The sequence below is a fragment of the Pezoporus flaviventris genome, unplaced genomic scaffold (assembly GCF_033815535.1).
Source record: "Pezoporus flaviventris isolate CSIRO_AGI_PZ_B2104156 unplaced genomic scaffold, CSIRO_AGI_Pfla_v1 ptg000083l, whole genome shotgun sequence".
Lineage (NCBI taxonomy): Eukaryota > Metazoa > Chordata > Aves > Psittaciformes > Psittacidae > Pezoporus > Pezoporus flaviventris.
Window position 1 is genome coordinate 5,597,804 of NW_026892631.1, and position 21,717 is coordinate 5,619,520.

At 43.3% G+C, this 21,717-nt stretch overlaps 1 protein-coding gene across 5 annotated transcripts; it reads right to left on the reverse strand.

Moving 5' to 3' along the window:
• Window positions 1-8,537: 8,537 nt before the first annotated feature.
• On the reverse strand, window positions 8,538-21,433 carry YPEL5 (yippee like 5). Of its 5 annotated transcripts, XM_061475495.1 has the most exons (7): window positions 21,305-21,395; window positions 17,824-17,966; window positions 17,650-17,714; window positions 17,321-17,472; window positions 15,196-15,268; window positions 12,411-12,584; window positions 8,538-10,699 (listed from the first exon to the last, which is right to left on the reverse strand). In XM_061475495.1, the coding sequence occupies exons 6-7, from the start codon at window positions 12,549-12,551 to the stop codon at window positions 10,475-10,477; spliced, it is 366 nt and encodes a 121-aa protein (XP_061331479.1). In that variant the 5' UTR covers window positions 12,552-12,584; window positions 15,196-15,268; window positions 17,321-17,472; window positions 17,650-17,714; window positions 17,824-17,966; window positions 21,305-21,395; the 3' UTR covers window positions 8,538-10,474. The 5 variants fall into 5 exon arrangements, with proteins under 5 accessions (XP_061331479.1, XP_061331478.1, XP_061331482.1 ...); XM_061475494.1 differs by lacking the exon at window positions 15,196-15,268; XM_061475498.1 differs by lacking the exons at window positions 15,196-15,268; window positions 17,321-17,472.
• Between the last annotated feature and the right edge of the window lie 284 nt (window positions 21,434-21,717).

Here is a 21,717-nt window from a genome sequence, read left to right on the forward strand (position 1 = left end):
TCAGCCACATGAGGATGAGTTGGAATACTTCAATTACAAATTGCAACTTCACCCTCCGTGGGAAGGCTCTCTGGAATTACTCTGCGAGGACAAATCAAATCATCTTCATTATGAAACTTTGACAACCAGGAAAATAAAACGCAGATTTCTGGGGAAAAAGCTTTTCAGAACATACATTCATCCTGAGGATCAAGTATACTCATCAGAGAAAGGTTCTCCCCAGGAACGCAGGGTGTCCATCCCTCCCTCTTAGCTAAAAGTTACACAGAGGACACCTGGCAAAGCAAGGGATCCCATCTTCAGGCTGCAGTGATTTAATGAGAAGCCAGCCCACTCTTCTTTTGCTCACAGGTGATCAATAATTTTGCTTCAGGTTTCACTCGCCAGCATTTGTAGATACTGAAACATCCAGAGTCCCTTGTGCCGGCAGAAAACAGCTCGCTAAAATACAGGGTTTATAATGTACGGTATGTGGTATATACCCAGCCGTTACATTATTCCAACACAGATACTGATTATTGCAATGGAAGATGTCCCTGCTTATTGCAGGGGGCTGGACTGGATGACCTTAGAAGGTCCCTTCCAACCCAAACTATTCTGTGATTTTATGATACATCTCACTGTAAAGCTAAAGAAGGGGAAGTGGGATGCAGACACCCCCAGAGACTGAGCTGGATTTAGATCACCCCTTAAGGGTCAGCTCACAGATGATGTTGGAAGGGATTGCAACAGCATTTTCTTAACCATGGAAATCTTTAAAATAGAGCTAACACGTGGAACACTGGTGCCTTGCAGAGAAGCTGGATTTATCCCACATAGACATGCAAATGAACCAACGCATGTAGTAGAAATAAGAGTGGCTTCACTCCTCCCTGGGATCTGGCCACATCAGATATGAGAGGAGCCCAAAAATACCCTTTTATAAAAAAAGCCTCAAAGGGAGGATGCAAGGCAATCCACCATCTCTGGATACATACTGCAGTGCCCAGCTGCAGCATTCCCTTCTTTTATGGTTTCTTAGGCAGAGGGAGGAAAAGAATGGTATCTCTATGCAGGGATCCTTGTCACTGCTTGCTTCCCCTCTATAGATTAATTTTGTCACCTCCATCACACCCCACCAGCTGCAGCCAGACTGATAGTAGGGAAGGACGCTGCTTGTGCTTAGTGCTATAGCATAAAGCCTAAGCTGTGAGTGGTTAGAGTTGACAGCTCTCGCATCTCAGATCAGGATCGTGTTTTGTACTGCCTACAAAAAGACAAAGAAAATAAATGGTTTAATGTTCTTTTAACTAAGATTTTGGTCTGGTCCTCCAACTGATACAGATGGGAAGATTTACAGCTAACAGCAAAGAAAGACACATGAAACTCTAAAGAGGTATTCCTCGGGGAAAAGGTGCCTACGCGTATGCTTCAGGAGACCAGCAATCTCAGCACGTGCGCACAATGTCAAGTAAAATCAAAGTCCACCAGGTACTATGATTTCATTACTATTCTATATAGTTTTTTTCTGTGTGTGTATACATATTTCTGTATATATACAGAAATATATATGTATGTATATTATTTCTAATCAGACCAAGCCTGTAGAGAATGACTACCTCCTCCAATGAATTCATTTAATGACAAAACAGCATAAAGAAGAGAAGAATCAGGTCCAGAGTCTTTCAAACAGATTACTTGGCAGCTATTCAGTGCTGGAAAAGGTCACTGAACTAAGCTATTTCTAAGGGAATACTGTAAACACCTAATTTTGCAGTGTTAGGAGATGGACAAAAACATGTGCCTCTGCTAAATTTTATACAACTACTCATCTAAGATGAGAAAACAAAAAGATGCATGTTTGTATCCTGAAAAGAGATATCCAAGCACAATAAAGGAAAGGCAAAAATGTAGTTTTCCATTCCTCCGTCCAAACTGATGCACTCGTTGGCAGCTGGGCTCTCCTTTCTCTTCTGATCTGTGCAAAACATAACTCCTACATTAAGGCTGCTTGGCACTTCCCAATACACAATTCTTCTCAGCTGGTTATAATTTTACTTACCAAGCATTAAACAGTTGGGCTGAAGTTTTCCATGCTGGAGGTCTGCTTCAGGATAGGATATAATGGTTTTAAATAGCTTATCTAGAAACAGGCATTTCTGAGAACAAGGCTCGGGGATATAATTTTAGGGGGACATAATTTTAAAGGGATATAATTTCACCCTTTGAAAACAAAGTGTCCAATTACTTGTTAAAAAATTTTGTGACACAACACTTTGGAGCTGGGCCTTGAAACTTGGTAGGGATGTCACAGCAGTGCATGCTGGTTGCCTGCATACGGACGTGCTAGCGCTCCTCATCCACACTGGGCACCAACCCCATGCAGAAGAGATGAGCAGAGCCTTCTCCATACCTGTCTCTCCTGAGCATCTATGCACCAGAACAAGAACTGGGAACAGTAAGGTCGCCTCACTTGTGTCTGTGCTCCTTATGCCTCCCTGGCAGCATAGAAGGGACAGGGGTAAAAACACTGATTTCAGAGGTAGTGGCAGTGCAAGCAAGACTTGGCTGCTCTTTGCATCATCTCCAGCAGCCTGCGAGCAAGGCTGCACATGCTGTTTCCATAACAGCCCACTGAATCAGGCCAGCAACAGCCTCTTATTGTCTCCCTGCATGGGTTCACCATATAGCCATGCCACCAACATTGCTGTCACAGTGCAGGGGGGAGGAGGCACCAGAGAACTGCAGCCTCTGATGCCCTGCTGGGAGGTACAAGGTCACTGGGCTGAAAGCTCAGCAGGGATGCAAGGAGCAGGATGGGGAAGAGACAGAGAAACAAATGGCAGTGTGGGGAGATGACAACAGGGAAAACCACGGTCTGCAGAAGGAGAAACAAAGCACAAAAGGGCTGCAGAGAACAGGGAGGGAAGGGGCAGAAAAGCAGAAGGCAGGTAAAGGAGCCCGTGATTATGTATCATCTTCTGCAAGGCACCTGGAGCCATATCTAAGCATCAACGCTGCCAGCAAGTAATTGCAAAACCTCTGGCACAAAGGGTCCGTTTCTGCCTTTGCCTTCACCTCCCTCCCCGTGGCAGACTTCAAACCAGCTTCTCCTTCAGCTTTTTGATACAAAAATACCAGTATTGCTAAGTGAGCTTTATGGGGGAAACAGCTTTTGTGTTTGGTTTTGGTTTCATACAAACACAGGAGGTTTTTGTCCTCAATCTGCACCGGACTGTTTAATGCTGTTGTTTTTCCTTGTCTCAGGTTTGTTTTGACAGGCAGTCAAAGGTTCCTGGAGCTCACCTGTAGCTTGGTAGAGCACATGAAGCAGGGTGAGATAAGACAGTAAATTACCTCCAACTCTTCCTCCCTTTCCCAGAAGTGTAGCACATGAATCACAGGGCATTTCTCTCCTTTATAGGGGTTGTGTGTGGAGCAGGAACCTTCTCAACTCAGGAAGCTGGAAGTGAGAGAGTCAGTTAAGTATTCTGGGTAGGAAATACAGAGTAGTTTTCATCTTTCCATCTCTTCCTCCAAAGTCCTACATAGAGCAAGAAATTCACCAACTCCAGGCATCAGAAAGGTAAAAAAACACCATGAACAAAACCAAACCAAAACTTCAAACCCTCCCCACCTAACCAGAACCAGCATACGAGCTGAAAAAGCATTCCCTATCCAACACCAAGACCTTACATCAAGTGAAACCCCCTAAAGCCTGGGTCTGACATCTGCTCAGCCTTCTCTGATGAAAAGCTTCCTCCAACTGCTGGTTAAGTAGCAGTCGGCCTTGGAGCTTAAGTAGTAACAGTTACTGCACCAAATGGAATTCCCAGTTCAAATTCCAGCCATGAAACAGCTAACTACAAATGCTTAATCTTTAATTTTTGCCACTAAATGCACAAGAGAAAGTTCATATCCAAATTAACTTTGGAAACAATTAATAAAATGTCAAACTAGAGTTAGGAGTGGTGGGATGGAAGCTGTATCTACAAGCTCAGTGCATAACAGTGCAGACCTTAGGCAAGGGTGATGATGGTGCCCCCCCTACTTTTGTGATCACATACCACATTCACCCCCAGGCTGCACGTATGCAGGGACACAATAACCGTGTGCTGCCCAATCCATCAGAAATCTGGCATTTTTAAAGCGTTCTACTTTTGTGACCTGAATCATCTCTCACTGGTGTCCTTTCAGCTACAATAAGAAATCATGCTGAGAAACTTCACCCCAAGAATGGAGGCTTATTGAGTACATCGTAAGCTAATTCTTCCTCAGCAGGGAGACATGGAATAGACAATCCACCAATCCCTTCTGAGCTGCAACGACTGATCATGCTGATACTAGAAGCGACCCTCTGCTATTGCCAAAATCAAGCAATTCCTCCAGTCCCTGAACTGTGCTGATTCACTATAGCAGTTATGGATTTTTGTTTGCATGCCTGCATTTTATCACATACATCTGTGGGTGCTGACAGAGCTAAGGTAGGTTTTACTTTCCCTTAATCCCTAAAGCAAAAAGATTGCCCTAAGGAAACCTAAGCAACTTGTTCTAATTGAGGGCACTGCGTGGACTAAAATATAACAGACCAGACCAACCTAATAAAAATGGGTAGGATGGGGAAAAAAGATCTGCTGGCCAAATCCCAGCAGCAGCATACCGACAGAGGCTGTTTCTGCACCCTGTCCATGGGATGCCAAAGAGTTCTCACCACCTCTCTGACAGCATCCCACTTTGATGGTGCACATGAGCAAAGATCTACCCCTGAAAAGTAACAAACGCCCTCTTCTTCTCTCTTTACTCACCGTATAGTCATGCTTAGAATAAGTCTTCAAACCCCTCAAGGACAGGGGATTACTATACTCAGTTGATAAGGACAGTCAAAGGCAACTTTTTGGCTAAGCACCTTTGTATGAACTAACCATTCTGCTTTGTGCTCCCCTAGTAGGAAAGGGGTCTCCCTATTTCACTGATGACTGCATCTCTTGGAACTTCTGCCATTAGTCTGCAAACAACCCTTGCAAACACTACTTTTTTCAATCCATGGCACGCATTTTGTTGTAACTCAGTAAACCTACTGCTTCAAATACTTGTAAATGTTTACAACAGTCAAATCAAATGCTTTCAAAAGCACAAAGCAAAATCCCCTATCTAAACATCCCCAGCTCTTAGAAGGAAACAGCATTGGGTCCTGATGTTAGACAAGCATATATCTCTCATGGGCAAAGCCTATAAACGTAAGGTCTGAACTCCCTTCTCTCTCCTACCTACCCCTTCAGACACTTAGGAAATGCATATTAATGCCATAGCTTTTTGTTCCTTCTCCTGTTGTTCTTCTTCTGGTTTTACTTCTGTAAGAGATACAAGTTTCTGATACTGTAAAATGCTTCAGATAATGCGAACAAAACCAGCCTACTTTGAAAGACAACTGCTTTCCAGTTGCCTTCACCCAAACACCAGAAACTTAGCTCTCGTTCTGCATTTCCCATTATCCTTGTGCTATAGTGAGGACATTCAAATGAGGTTTGTCAAGAAAACAGAAGTGCTTACATTCAGTCTCTTCCTCTGTTCATCAGGGAACCTTAGGTCCTCTACAGTGCCCAAGGGATTCCCACTTTCCCTGAACCCACACAATTCAGAAAGAAAAGATGCAAGCTTGCTGAATTTCTCCCTCCTCTGCTGCTTCTGGGTGAATTTGTTTGGTTTAGTTAAGACTTGAAGCCCCCCTCACAAAGAAGCACACAAATGTCTTCCTCTTTCATCTGGGTTTTTCTTCCATAACCAGCCTCCCAGTACAGAGCGATTCTGGCCATTTCTCAGACAAGTGCCTGGGTTTATTTTTGCAGTAACAAATCAAACAGGAACACAACACCTTTTCCAACGGAGCAGTACACAGAGCAGCCTGTACCGAACTGTATTTCAGGTCCTTGAGAGAGAAGTATCACATTTAAGAGGCACAGACTGCTGTTTCACAGTCACCTCCTTTTTAAAAGGAGGAGCTGCAATGCAAACTTAAGCAGGTCACAGCTACAATAACACCAGATGGAAAGAGACAATGGAAGTGTCCTGTGAACAGGGTGAATGAGGTCTTTCTTCACATTGCCACTACCCAGAGCAGGATGTTCAGTCCAGTATCATTCTCAAACAACTTCTGACTAAACTTGAGGATGAGAAAGATGATAATGTCACTAATACCACGCTAGAAGGTCCCTTACCTAGTGACAGGCTAGCATTAGGCTGCAGCAGAAATCCATTCAAATAAGAACAACCCTATTAGTGAACAAACAAAAGGCTGGAAGGCAAACGTGACATATCTCCCCTTATAATTACCTACACGTATCAGAAATGCTTACACCAGAGACAGGTGGTAAGGGAAGTAACTCTGAGACCAGGAACATCTCCTTGTTGTCTAAATTAGTCTCATCAGAAGGTGTTGACTGTTTTTGCCACATAATAGTTGATGAATCAGGCAGGAGCTCATTTTGTTCGGCCATAATATTTCAGATTTCCTGAAAGAGGTAAAGGCTTACACAGTTACACTGTCAATCAGGTCATACTCCTCCTCACCACCCTTTTAAAGTCATTGGGCAATTTTAACTCCAGCTTAAGAAGCAAGGAGCCTCAATACTGCTTAGTTCTTTAACATCCTGCAAGAACAGGGCCAGACTGGAGAGTGACCTTTATCAGTGCCTCAAGCAAACTATAAAGCCTGAAACATTTCATCCCTGTCAGACATGAGGGACTCCACAAAGCCCTCAAGATCCACAGGAAACCAAGCTCCACCAGACTTTTATTTTTTAATATTGCTTTGCTAAAGAACTGAAGAGAGGCCCAAGGAAGAAACACCACAGACTACTTGTGGCTTTGGCAGAATGGTACTGCAATGCCACAGGTCAGGTTTCTCCTCTAAAATAAGGCTCATTAAACAGCTAGGCTTTTCCCCAGCCACCTCGTCCTTGTACCTGGCAAGGTATAAGGCTGTCCCCTGAACTGCAGCTTCATCAGTTCCTTTCCTGTTAACCCACTGATGATCTGCTGACAGTATTTCCTCCAGCTCAGGCAGAAATCTGGTGAGACAAGCTTGCCCTGTACAAATAAGCCTCTCTCAGGTAACCATAGCCACCCCTGAGCAAAGTGTAATGCTAACTGTTTCTAACAGAGCCACGAGATAGGTATGCTATTTCAAAAGTTCTTCTGAACATCCATGGAAAGAGTAAGTAAAACACTTTTTCAATCCATAAACACACCATCCTGTCTTTTCATCTTCTCAAAGCTGTGTTTTGCTGAAATGGCTGTCAGCAGCTTTAATGAAGTATCTCAGTCCAAACCTGAAGTACTTCAGTTACTTCAAAACCAAAGCACACCTACACTGCAACTCCAGGATGAGATCATAGCACAGGAAATGTAAACTCTAATGCAGGTAATGTCAGGCTAAAGTCTAAATCCCTGCTAGCCCAAGCTGCAGCCTAAAGCACAAGTTCTGAGGTCTCCATAAACACACAGTGGAGTCTGTTGTGCACTGTAATTTCCTTTCTACCATCTCTGCCTCTGACAGCATAGGCTCACCATCACACGCCAGGCACAAGTTCACTGCAGGAGCACTTTTTGTTGTGCCAGCTATGCCTTGTTTAGGAATGCCAGGCTACTGCAGTAACACAAAATAACGTTTAATGTCAAATAGCAATGTCTTCTCTGCTGCTAGCTGTACTGTAACCAGTCGTCTTGCTCCCTACAGATAAGTTATCTGCATTCACACACAAAGCGTCTCAAGGAGGAGCAGTCAAAATTTATGAGGTTAAACTCTCCCACGGAGCCAGCAAGGTGATACGGAACAGCATGCGGGCTAAAGTGCAATCCAAAGTCTACTGGCTTAAAGCTGCAGTGCACTTGCTTAAGTCCCATAGACTTTTAGTGAACTCACCTCAATAGTGTCTTTCAAATCATAGGCTTTCAGGAAAGTGATCTTTAACATCTCACTACCACTCTATCAAAACAAAGAGGTCTTAATAGTAAGTTAGAAAAAGCCCCTCAGGCTCCATTACACCAATATGATCCTCCCACCCCAGTTCTCCAGCTACAGCTTGTGAAGTTGAGAAGCTGCTACCAGAAGGCCTCTCCTGAACATCTGCACACAAAGAAAAAAGATCACAGAATTCCAGATACACAAATACCCAATTCCTCAATTCCCAATTTATCTTCAAGCAAAAACTTCACATTTTTGCAGAAGTTATGTTTGGCACCCAGAATTCCACTAAATGAGCCACTTCCTGGATTTATTTCCTCTTTAACAGGAGCAAATTGAAGGCATTCATGTGTATATGGTATATACATATATATATATATGTATGACTGGTATACGCCCGAAGCTGTACTTAGCACCTCCCAAAATCAACAGTACACTTTTGCCACCTATTCAGGGAGAGATGCTCATCAACAGCTTGTCACTGTGCTGTAGAAATGCAGTGATGTATTCAACAAGGCAGGGAATGGAAGACAGGTTACATCATTCAACTAACAAGACTCCATGAAAGTTACTCAAAAAGAATGGCAAATACCAATTCAGGACAAAACATACTTTATTGTACTGTAATGTCAGAAGTACAAGAAAAGTACTGCAGAGAACCATGCTAATGAGGCTTTAAAGGTCTGTGAAGGACAGAAGTACAAGATAACGGGGTACTACTGTACTCAGTGCAAAAACTGATTCATTTGAGGCACAAGTACACGATCGTTTAAGCAGCTTGATTCAAGCACAGCTCTGGTATGATCTACTCTGTTCTCTTTCTATGTGACAATTCTATAAGAAAGCTACTTTTACATGAAATAGGCAGTAGGTACAAGTCAGGGGTGTCCAAATTGCCACTTGGTGACAAAAAACAGTAAAAGAAAAATACTCTGCATAGTCACCCTCCACATTTTAACTTCAGATATGGAGCTGTGGCTAGTGAAGAAAAATACTCTGAAAGGTCAGAGCCCAGATCTGTTTGGCTGAGTGGAGGGTTTTTGCCCCTCTTCTAAGCCTGTGGGTAACTTTTTTCGTGTTGACCCCAGTTTATCCAATGAGAAGAAAAAAAATGAAAGTATCTCTGATAAGGAATCATACATACCTAACATTCAAATAAATTTCAGCCCTTGACATCTTAACTTATGACTTAAGACAGAACAAAAGCGTTTGGGCACCCTTGAGTCAAGTTAATGAAGAGCGTTTTTGCTAAAAAGGCAAGCAAGTTCACGGTTTCAAACAGAGCTGACCTCTACAATAAGAAAGCAGGAATCCAAGTCACTAGTTACTACTAGGCTGACATGTACTGCTGCCCAGAAAGATAAAAAAGGAACATCACCATGAAAAAGGTTCAACAAAGTTGAAAGATAAAGGTTTCAACACCAGAAGCAGCATTTGAACACAAGCTGTTTAAGTTAATCTTTTCAAGAGATGCAGATTGCATAACTCTGGGCATGAACAAACATGCTGGCAATCTTCTCCTTTTACACAGCAGCTGTGTTTAACATAGGAAGTTCTGGGTTTAAAGAAAGCTACTTGAAGAATTAAAGATTTGCGACTCCCTGTCTACTTATTGAGTTTAGTAGAGCAATGAAAAAAAATCACTACTGAAACAGTAGTTTCTCAGTGGATTCCTATCATTACAAACACAGCTTGAATCGTAAGCAACGCAAGACTAAACAGACAACTATTATATTATTACTATGCTTATAAGTTACATCAGTTAAAGTTTAAAAAAAAGCCAAGCAGTTTTGCCCTATTTCAAGAGTATTTTCCAATCAACACCAGTTTACTTGGTGAATGGGACTTCACAAATAAACAAGGAATGGTGATATCTTTGGGTCGAGAACGACAAGAAATAATGGGCTCTGTGCTACCAATCAACCTCAACAAGAATATGGCACACGGGCCAGCCCAAGCTGTACCAACACTGAACCATTAGCACTCAGCACAAATTCGGATCTCTTCACTTTAGCTAGCAGATCAGGTGAAAAGACTGGGTAAAAAAAACAACCAAACAAACCCAAAATAAACCAAAACCACTAACTAAAAACTTAACTCCAAAATTGGAATATAGTTTTTAAAAAAATCTGTAGTTTTAAAATAACTTTATGCTGACATCAGTTTGTGCAAACTAAAAGAAACCTCATTGCGTTTCTCTCCAACAGAAGACAACCCCCCCCAATATTTTCATTTTAGCCTGCTGTATCTGTAGATACAATATCAAATCTAACAGATGTAAATGCAAGAGAGAAAAATTTACAGCATCTGCACAACATTCTTTCTACAAAGAGCTGCTGGAGGGAAAGTAAAATATAAAAGGAATAAAGAAAGGAAGGTTCCATCTGAAATACTCTCACAATCTTTCCCACTCTGTAGTCCATGAATCCGACTCTGATGCTAAGGTGACAGTGTATGTAAGCAGATTTTTTTGATGAATTTATTATTTTTGAGTTTCAATTGAAGAGAACCTGAGAAGAGACTCAAGTCTCTTCAGGAATTGTCAGATGGAACATGCTCCTCAAATCCTTCGCTCTCTCGGACCAACGCTCTTTCCAGGATAACGCGGCCTTCCTTGTAGCGCTGGCTGTCTTCAGTGGCAAATTCATAGATCCAACCCAGTTTGCTGTTGCAGTTCTTGCAGCTCACGTCTCGAACCATGTGGCGGCCAGTGAGCATGACCCGATCCTGAACTTCACTGTACTGCAGATTTACCACCTGATACAAATATACAGGGACACGGAATAGAGAGGATTAGTCTGCCCAGAGCAAAGCTTAGTAACAATGTCCATGACTATCAACATTTTAGACGTAAAGAGCCTCTGACACTGCACATGAACTGAAAACTGCAGTGTAGTAACTCAACAGCCCTTGAAAATCTGCTTGTGAAGGTAACAATTTACAGATTCACTTCACAGGGACATATAACTCACTGTTTAACCGAGACATGAAATGCCATCACAAGAAGTACTAGAGTGCAGAGTACCTTGTTCAACTAATTGCTATTAATCCACTTGTAATATATGTAACCCATATCTAGCAACTGGTGTGATCACTTATTCCCAGAAGTCAGAACCAAAACATTAAGAGGTACTTCTTTAAAAGTCTTCACCTGCATTTGAAATAACCATGTAAGAAAAAGCAGGCTGAGAAAAAGTGGCTGAGAATGTAGGCATTAAACATGCACCTATTCTTCTGTGTGCTGTCTTGGCAGTTTAAAACATTCTCTTAACTGGTTACACAGCAACATCACAGAATCAGGATGCACAATTCGCTGAAAAGTTAACGTCAGAACTGCATCCAAACCGCTGATACGCGTTAGGATTCTGAAAGATGGGGCTGTGCTGCTTTCTCAGCCTGCCATCTGACTGTACATATTCTCTCTGCTTCAGATGTAAGGTATTTGTGTGCAGAAATGTAAAAAAAACAGACCTCTGTGATGAAACCCCACTATTTAACACAAGAAAAATTCAAACCCCAGAAACCAGTGAGCATTGGGTGAAAAAGAATACAGATACACAGTTCTCTTACAGCAACGCAGCCCAACACTTAAGAGACAAATACTACTGAAAGGATCCAGCATACCAGAAATCCCAAAGCTAAGCACAGTTAAGTGAGGACATTACTGGTGCCTCTATCGAATCTGCCAATCACCAAACGGCTTTCAAGTAAACACTCAAACCAACACACCCCAATGATTACATGACCAGAAGCTTTGTGAGGAACCACAAGATGATCACTGTTTTTTCAGTGTGTCTAACACAGGGGTTAATAAATAATGCTACAATTCAGGTTTTTAGGCGTGTTATTAACATTATTCTCAGCTTAAAGCCAACACACAGCTTCTAGGAAGAAAATTTACTGTATCCCAGCCCAAATCAGGACACTTCCATATTTCAGTCTGTTGAATTAAATCAAATATGATCAATTAAAAAAAACCATTCAAGTAAACCGGAGTCTTATTGACTGTAAGAGACTATGGTTGCCTAAAGCTGACAAACTACTGCTAGCTTAAATGCATTTTAGAATTAAACAGAATACTACCTAGACTTTAACTGACTAAAAGTGAAAATGCCTTTGAAACACTTTGATAGACCAAAAGATATTCTCACAGTAAATCTGAGGTTCATGTTACAGAAGTCTCCAAAGTCAAAACTCCGTGTATTTTGCCATGATACCTCTATGTACACGATCCTCTTTACAGTCTTTCAGTACTGTGGTTAAACTAATTTAGACAGCTTGCCATTGACAGTAAATGCCTGATTTGACTTCAAAGACTGCTGGACAGAACAAAATAAATATTAAAAAATTAAGATAATAATTATACAATATTTTAGCCAAGAAGCTTTTTCATTTTGATGACAGATTCATTTCCCACCAATTCATTTTTCAAAAGCAAACAGTAGTTCCTCCTCAGCTTCTTACCAACCTTGTTAAAAAGAAAGGCTCTTCCCGTGGCCCCTGTAAAACGAGTGGAGATGAGCTCAGAACGATTGGTCAGAATAGTGTCGCAGTTTGCACAGGAGAACAGGCGAGTGCCACCAATGTGATCCAGAAAAATCCTTCCCATTTTTAGAACTTACGTAAATTTATACTCAAAGACCTGAAAGCAAAAAGAAAGATCACATACATCACCCATGGCAGAGAAAAAACCATCCAACTGCAAACACCCGTACACATGGCAGAATATTCTGCAAACCAATTCAGGCAATGATTGCAGAGGTTCCTTCTTTCATAGATGAATTACTGAACTTACAGACTGCATCCAGCCTTTCTCACCAAGACAAGTTCTTTCCCAAAGTGGCCATCTTACCAGTAAGATGACACACCTAGATAGAAACTAATTATATTAAATGAGCAAACCACAAACCAAAACCTTTAAAGTATAGTTCAGACACTTGCAGACCACTTCTGGACCCTACAACTCTTAAACTCAAAAGCTTCCACTTCTTCCCTATTTTCTTTTCCTCTTTAATATAATACTGAAATTCCATTTCAATATATTCCCAACGACTCACTCATCTTAGTCAGCACTGGGAAATGAAGCACAGAGAAGTACACTGAGTCACCAAGGCAATTATGGTTTAATTTTCCCAAGTCACCCCCCCCCCCCCCCCTTTTAAAATATGTATTTATTTTGTCACTTCCCCTAAGCTTTGCAGAATTTCTGATATGCAACCACACAACATCACCATCCAAGATGCTTTAGTCTTCTATAGCAGGCTGGGCTACTGCATTTGACTTGACACTTAGTGATTTCATATACATAACAACATAGGAAAGGTTTGGATGCTATTTCACATAACAAACAACCCACCCAGTCTTTACACCAGACAATTTGTATATACAAACATTTAAAGCTTTCCAATCTAAATACAAAATATTGTATCATTTACCCAAGCTATTTCCAAAGCATCATCACTGAAATACCTCAGCAACTTTAGTCAGCAGGAAAAGAGAGTTTAGAAATCTATACCAGCAGACCAGCAGTATCTAATAAGCGAATCTCTTCATTGCTTAGGAAAGTTAAAGCATCTCACCAACTTTATACCAGCTACATAGATTACTCAGTTAAGTATCGAGTAGGCATGAAACACATCAGACAGCTGAAAACTTAAATCACAAAGGATGAGATAACATAACAAAGGAATTCAATTATTACGTTATTTCCATTTCAACTGCTGAAATTTTATGACTAGGCATCTATAGTCTAACAAGTTAAATATACCTCCATTTATGCTTCAGATGTGGAATCAGAAGAGAGTATTGCCTCTGCTTTTGTCATGCATAGCAATGCAAAGTAAATCTGACAAGCTGCAATATTAAAATCGTGTGGGTTTTACTTTTCAGAGCAGGAGACAGTGTGCCATTCAGAGAGAAATTAATCAAATGTGGTGCTCGTCAAGTTGAATCTTCTGTGTCAAATGGTTTTAAGGGGCACAAATACCTAAATTAAACCCATTTCAAGTTTCAAGGGATCAGTTTCTTAAAGCTTACTCTGACATGCACAAAGCAAATGGACTAAAACATGCGCCCGCACACACAAAATTAAAAATACCATTTTTACATGTAAAAATCGTAAGCCACTGACAATTTTTTCCAATTGCTTTATTTCATCACTTTGTTTTCTTACAGTGTGCAGCAATAGAAAGGGTTCCTAGTATTGAAGAGTGATTCTAGCACAACTTCCTTACATTCAGATTTTTCGTATCTTTGTTAATCTTCTGTATCCCATCTGAAGGATACATAAAAATTCAAAGGAATGAAATGCCGCTTTCCTTTAAAAGTGATATGACACCCATTTTTCTTCTTGGGAGGATAAATAAAACAGGTCTTGAGTTTGACAAAAATACCTCAAAGACTTAGCTGACTGTAAGGGTGCATCTCCTTGTGACTCCATACAAAATATGGAAGCGCGTTCCTTCAATTTCTCTAAGCTTTACACCTCTCTAATGTCTTTATCTTTCCTAGCAAGCAAGGGGAAAAGAAAAAATAAGATGTGAACTGTGACAGCATGAAGGAAAATCAACAGACAATAAGTGTGAATAGATAGCATCAGTCAAAGTCTCCAACCAGAAGAAACCACAAAGACAAGCAATAAGGGCAACTGTGACAGATATGCCCATGAGGCACTTGGCCTAGCTCCATGTGCCATCCTTACTAATTTTGGATAATGCTATTTTTGTGTTGTGGATTAAAAACAATTAACTGATCTTACGTTACTGAAAATGTGGAATCAACATCCAAAAGGGTATTTCTTTCAGGGTAAACACAATGCACACCCCTTCAGTATTTCTAGAAGCCAATATAAAACAAATCCAAACACATCCTGCTTTTTCACCAAGAGTAACACTAAGCTTGGTAAGTGATGAGAACAGATCCATTAGACAGACCAACCTTGCAAAGCATGCCACTTTGAAAAATATGCATCTGAACACTTAAAACGCAAACACACGTTCCATCTAAAATCAGAATTCATGTTACTGCACCTGGAAAACCAGTAACCCAGAGCCACTGAAACCAAAATGTAACTACTTCAGAAAAGAGTGCCAGTGTAATTGTTACAATCAAGTTAGAAGTCAAAGCATCCTAGAAATGTATTACTTCTGGATATGGCATTATGCATGGACTGAACTGCTGAGTCCTGAAGATGCTAAACATTAAAATAAATGCATAAATAAATACAGTCAAAGAATTCATGCTGAAAAACCTACTTAGTAATAGAAGGCCTACATTCTTCAATTATTTATATCTCACCAAAAAGCTGAAAGTAACCTCACCAAGCACCTAAATGAGAAAAAACTTCCAGTAAGACTTGGGTTCCAAAAGAAAGACAAAGCCAGATTCATCTGACTTTGAGAATTCAGATTAAAGTTACAGCAGAATCTAACAAATCAACTGGTACCCTAACAATGGTCTTCAGAACACAGCACACAAGAAAACAATGTATTATTTAAATAAATACGCATTTAAAAATTTGGAAAATTAAATCCTGCAATATGCATTACAACAGTCAAAACAGTTCAGATTTTGAGTTGGGGTTCTGTTTTTAAGAAAATGCTAAAATACTGTAATCCTATTAGAGTATCCAACTTTAAAAAACAACCTCTGCACTCAACTGGTCCCTGGCAGATTTTGGTCAAAGCAGACAGCAGCCTACAACTATCCTTAGCTCTTGGTTTTGATGGCTACCGGATACCAATGAATCCTTACAGGTCCAGCTGAAATGTATACACCTTAGTCATTTGCTCACAGTAGTAAAAAGCAGGAAAACAAAGTTACAAACTGACTGCTAGCATGGCAGTCTCTGAATACTGCATTTGATCATGGATTTTCTAAATGACAAGAGCTTTTGCTTTTTCTTAGCATGTAAGGTAGAGATGTTAACTTCAACTTGGAATCATTTCATACTCTTCCCTCCCCCCCTTTTTCTTCCCCAGGCTAAAACCATAGTATTCACTTACAAGACCAACTCAGAATGTACTTGGTAGAGGTGATGACTATTGTCTCCTAACGATCTTGAATCCTGTAGGGTAGAACTCACCATATAAGAAGCACTACAGAACAAGTGAAAGCAATTTTCCATTGCTCTCAGACTCATATCCTTTGCATACAGAAGAGATGTGTACAAAGTCACCCAAGAAAACTGTGTAATTTTTTTTCCCTATAGTTTTCACTTCCCATGTAAAAGGTGTGGGCGTCTATTTATGTTCACACATACATAAATGATCTGAAAAAAGCCACTTATAGGCAGCTTTTATAGGCAGTGGGAAGGCTCTTAAATGAAGACAAGCAGAAGAACTGCAAAACAGTAAAGCATTTCCACAGCTTAAGATCCTCCAGTTAGGGGGAGGAAAATGCAAGAAGCACACTCAGCCCTTCATCCACTCTTTCTACACTTAAAACCAGTGAAAATAACTTCCACTGGTTCTGAGCTCCAGTCAGGTTCCCTATTGCTAGTTACAACCCCAGAAAGTGACACTACTATATCACACGAATTCCATCATGTTCCTAACAGAACTTTCAGCGGTCAGGAATCTTGGTTATTCACAAAACCATATACTGAGGAAAGCACAGAGATTGGTGCTTTTTGGCCTGTGATTTCACCTTTTAAGTCAGCTAAACATTTTTCGCTGGGTATGTGTCAGTGATGAAGTCCTAGTGATCCTGCCCTCACATGAACTACCAAAGATAAGTCATAATGTTAAATTAATGGCTCCAATTCTTCTACACTGGAGATGTAAGGCAGAAGTAAGGCAGGCTTACTTACACGAATGGGATATAAAGTATCTACCACCTGTCAAATCTACGCACTTCAAAGAAACAGGTACTTTTAGGAATGGAGAGATGATGCCCAGTGTGCCATTAGTAGGTGCCTGCATTCTTGAGAGTATCCTTAGCTGAACAATCAATGGTAGCTCGTATTACCCAGCTAGTAAGGCTTGCTGACAGGGCAGTATTCTGACAGCACAAACCTTACCACCACTTCCTAGTCATCCTGTGAAACATTTCCTGCCTGCATGCTTCTCCCAGTGAGTGGATGGACAGACAGGAAACACAAGCACCATGGTTGTGTACTGTTATACATGTTCCTACAGCAGCATGCTCCAAAGCTTCCACCTGTTTTTCAGCAGTGATTTTGGCAACACTGAGCAACAGCTGTCAAAGAGCTCACTCACATTCAACAGCTTTAATTTGTTCACTATCTGCGTACAGAGCTGGAACCACCTGAAGCACTACTTGATTGGTATTTGAATTACCTAACCTGCCTACCTTCACAAGCAATAAAGAACAAAAATGCAACACAAAGAATTATTTATTAACATTTTTAAAACTAACAGTCAGTGTTTTCTTGTCCCAGAAAGCATCTCTTGAAGACACAGGACCATCAGTGTTTGGCAGAGCCAGGAGGCACTTTCCATGTACACACTGGACTGTGGATATTTCAGAAGCCTCAGTGTTGCTTCAGCACCATCTACTGCATCTCAGATCTACAACAGAAAACAGCTGCTAGTTAAGGGATAAAAAACTGTGACAGCCTCTCTTTCACCATTTCACTGCCTAAAGACATTTTCCTTTACATGGCGAGCCAACAAGCACTCTCAGCGCCTTGAATAAAGGCTGTGCATTCCCCTAGGTACAGTAAAACATTCTCAAGGTGTACTTACTCTGGAACCAGGCTTAAACTTCATCTTCACATGTCAGGAACGGGGCTTGAGCTTCCTCTTCTCATCTTCATGTATGAAAGAGGAAAAAGAATACTTAGCACAGCTATACAAGATCACACATTAAAGAATCACTGGGTAAGCAAAAAAAACCCAACCAACAAACTTGCTCCTTACCTGCATGAGTTTCTGCTGCTCACAATTGGGGGTGCATCTGAAAATACAGATGTGGTCAGTCTCTTAGGAGGTCTGAGATTCAACTATCTGCCACAGACTTCTGTGGCTGTCGAAGGAAGCAGGGCCCAGCCTCTGGCCTCTGCCTACATGCAGAATTTGTTATCAAAGCACCACGCGCAGCCAAATGCGAAGAAAAAGTGAACTGGAACATTATGCTATGCTCATTAGAACCAGCCAGCTACTGTAGCAAAGATGACTGAAGAGGCTTTGGCAAAGTAATGAAAGCTGTGTCCAGATGCAGTGCATGGCACCCGCACAGAACAAGCTGCCCAGCAGGATGAAACTGCATTTGTGCAAGTTACAGTAGTGTAATTTTCTACTGCAACTCAGCTTTTTTTCTAGATAAGTCAAAACCTTTAGCATTGGGATACTGGCATTTCAGTACGTTAACGTAACATAGCAGTGTACGCGAACACTTAACACAGGTTAGTTTGTTTGAGGTTTACAGTGAGCAGAGCCACACAGGTGGGTGCTTGTTTCTAATACAGCCCCGTATCTCAGCATCTCCCACATAGTCACTTACACCCCACAATACTCTGGTTAGATAAAATATAAAAGTATTAGCTTACAAATGGCATCAGACTTAGATTTTCTTTCCCACTACTACACAGAGTCCAAAAGCAATAGCTATTCCTGTCTCCCAATTTCTTTTTCTCTTCCATTTTCCCCTTCTCTCCCTGCCTCCCCTTTCCCTTCCCTAAGGGAGGAGAAGGTGATCCTCTCAAATCCTAAACTGTTTGTAAGAAAGCTGCGTTTCCTGGTTTTGCAATATATTTATTCTTACACTAATTAACAAGACAACTTTTGCCTATTCATTCATTCTTCAACCTGCAGAAAGCTAAATTCAGATTTTCTCTTTTCATTAACTTTACTGTTGTAGTGATACAAATCTTCACCCAAAGACACCACTGATTCCACGAGTCACACACAAAATTTAAAGAACCAGTGAAAAGACAATGACCATTGGAACTCCCACACAAACCACATCCAACTGCCAGAATATGCTAAGTGCACCTCACCAAGAAATTTTTATATGAACTAGGAAACTCCTAAATGTAGCTCAAGGCTCCAACAGTGAAGAGACTTGCTACCAAACATCCACAGTGTACAGGCATTTCCTCTACACATGTAACAAGTTATTTTTAAGTTAAATCTTGCTTAAGGGAATTACATATTGCTGCAAGAGCTGAGCAACTCAAGATTTCAACATAGGTCAAATGATAGTAAACAAATATGAACCAGTGACCTATCTTGGACAACACCGCTTCAAGCCTGTGATGACTACCAGAAGAGGGAATGCTAAATATATATATAATACATATATATTTGTGTGCATGTGTACAACTCACTGTCAGATGACAAGTTACAAATCTCACCTACTCTTGTCATCTTCCCTACCCAGCTTTGAGAGGCACGCTTGGCAGCAACATCTGAAACTCACTCATCATTAAAATCTCCATATAAACAATTAGATCTGAATTCTATAAGCTAAGGGCCTCCACTGCTGTGGAAGTGAAAGTACCAGATGACAGAAGCCTCTAAACAACATCTCTAAAGTCTAGTATTAGAAAAAGGGTAACACTTGAAAATGGAGAGTTTCATTTGCCATAAACATTACTTCAGTACAGCTGTCCAGAATGAGTCTATATATAAAAGGATTATATATAGCTGTTACATAGTTTTATATATAGCTGAACCAGCCACATGAGGGAATCTTTACCACCACCAAGTAAGCTCCCTTCCTTCCTGCCATCAGTCACAACCATTGTTAACCAATGGCTGATCAATTGCCATTAGCTGTTGACAACAAGAAGTGCTCTAGGACAATTACCAATCTGAGAAAAGCCATGCCCTGTGTTTCTCCCTCGTGAGACTTGGGTACTTGCTTTGTTATTCCTTCAACCTAACCCTAACGCCATGTTTATTTAAAGAATTTATTAACTTCCAGCACTATATTATCCAAAACACAGCTTTTATTCTTAAATAAGCATGCTGGAGCCATCTAATGTGTATCTGCTTGCACAGTACAGCTGAGATGTGTACACAGCGCAACAGATCAACAGATAACAGTTTCTGAATTCCTTTTCGGCTTTGACCAGAACCTCTTCCAGAGCTAAAATGCACTGTCACAATCACAGAGTCAACTGGAAAAGCCTTAAGTTCATCCAGTCCAACCACTCCCCAGCACGGCCAAGGCCACCACTAACCCATGTCACTGAGGGCCCCATCTGCACGGTGTGTGAACACTTCCAGGGACGGTTACTCCACCACTGCCCTGGGCAGCCTGTTCCAGTGCCTCAGTTCCCTGGGAATCCACACTTTCTCAGTCAAAACCCGCCCGAAGAGCCGTCGGACTCACTGCTGAAGAGCCGCGAGCACCTCCGTCAGCGAGTAACCACCACGGGGCTTCCGACAACAGCCTTCAGTGCGAGTCACCCCCGGGCAGGGACACGGGGCTACCGATGGCTGTTGCGGCGGCGAGCCAGCCCCGACGGAGCAAAGCAGCACTCCATCACTTGAGAAGGCGCTCAAGCGGCCCTGCCACCCAACCTGTGGCACCGGGGCTGCCCCAAGGGCTGGCGGGGAGGGAACTGACCTACGCTCTGGGAGCGGCAGCACCGGCGCCGGCCTTCGTAACGCTCCACGGCCAGGCCGGCAGAGGCGACGTGAACCCCGCACCCCGGGCTGGGACGACCCCCGCTCCACACAAAGCCCCGTGAGGTTGGGGGGGGGGGTGTGTTGAGTGGAGGGGGAGGCGGGTCCCGGCCGTGCGCCGTCACGGGGCCACGCGCAGCCAACCGCCGGCGGCTCTTTCGCCGGCGCCGCCGCCGGGCGCTGCGGGCAGCGCAGGCAACTTGACAACAAACAGGAGGAAACAGCTGACGGGAGGCCCCGCCGCCGCGGTGAGGGGCGCCCGGGCCCAGCCCCGCACCCCGGGGCTGCCCGCACTGCCGCTTCCCCCTGCCGTGCGGTGCGGGGAAAGGGGACGACGCGGCGGAAGGGCCTGAGCACGGTTCCTCCTCCCCGCAAAGGAAAGTTGCCACCGCCCCTCCGGGGAAGGGAGCCGGCGGCGATGCGGGGTCGGCGGAGGAAGTTGTGGCCACGGCAGGGAAGGGGTGCTCGGTGCCGGCCCTCGGCTCAGGGCCGAGCAGGAAGGATCGGCGGCGCTGCGAGACGCTGCTGGCGGAGAAAGGGACGGGTGGGGAAGGGCCGGTGCTTTGTCGCGGCGCCGGGCCGCAGCGGGGCAGGCAGAGTCGGCACTGGCCCCGCTCCGCGCCTCCGAGCCGGAGCAGCTCCCCCAGGGCCCCGCCACGGCCCGCAGCGGCAGCCGCCACCTCCCGCCCCAGCCACCGGCGTCTCCCCCCCCCTCACGGCCTCCCTGGTGAGTGCGGGGCTCGGCACGGTCCTCCCGCCCGGTTACCTGGTGCAGGGGAGCGGCGGCGGCGGCAGCTCCGTGCCCGGTGTCTGCCCCCCACCCTCCACAGCCCCGACGCTCCGGCTCGGCGGCGTAGCCCCGCCCCCGCAGCACGTCAATCAGCGCCGGCGAGGCTCCGCCCCCTCGAGGCCCCGCCCCGCGGCACGTCAATCAGCGCCGCCGAGGCTCCGCCTCACGGCCCGCTCCGCCCCGGTCACCTCACGGACGCGCCCGGTGGCGGCTGGGGGCTTTAGGCGGCCGTGGGGGCCCTCAGCCCTTCACCGCCCCGAGCCCGGTGTCCGCCGCTCCCTGTGGGGGTTTGAGGCACAGCGACGATTGCCAGCTGCATCCGCACCTCAGTAATCCTATGGCTGATGCTGCTTGCACGGTTTCAGGCCGCTCAAGCTGAAATTCTTGTG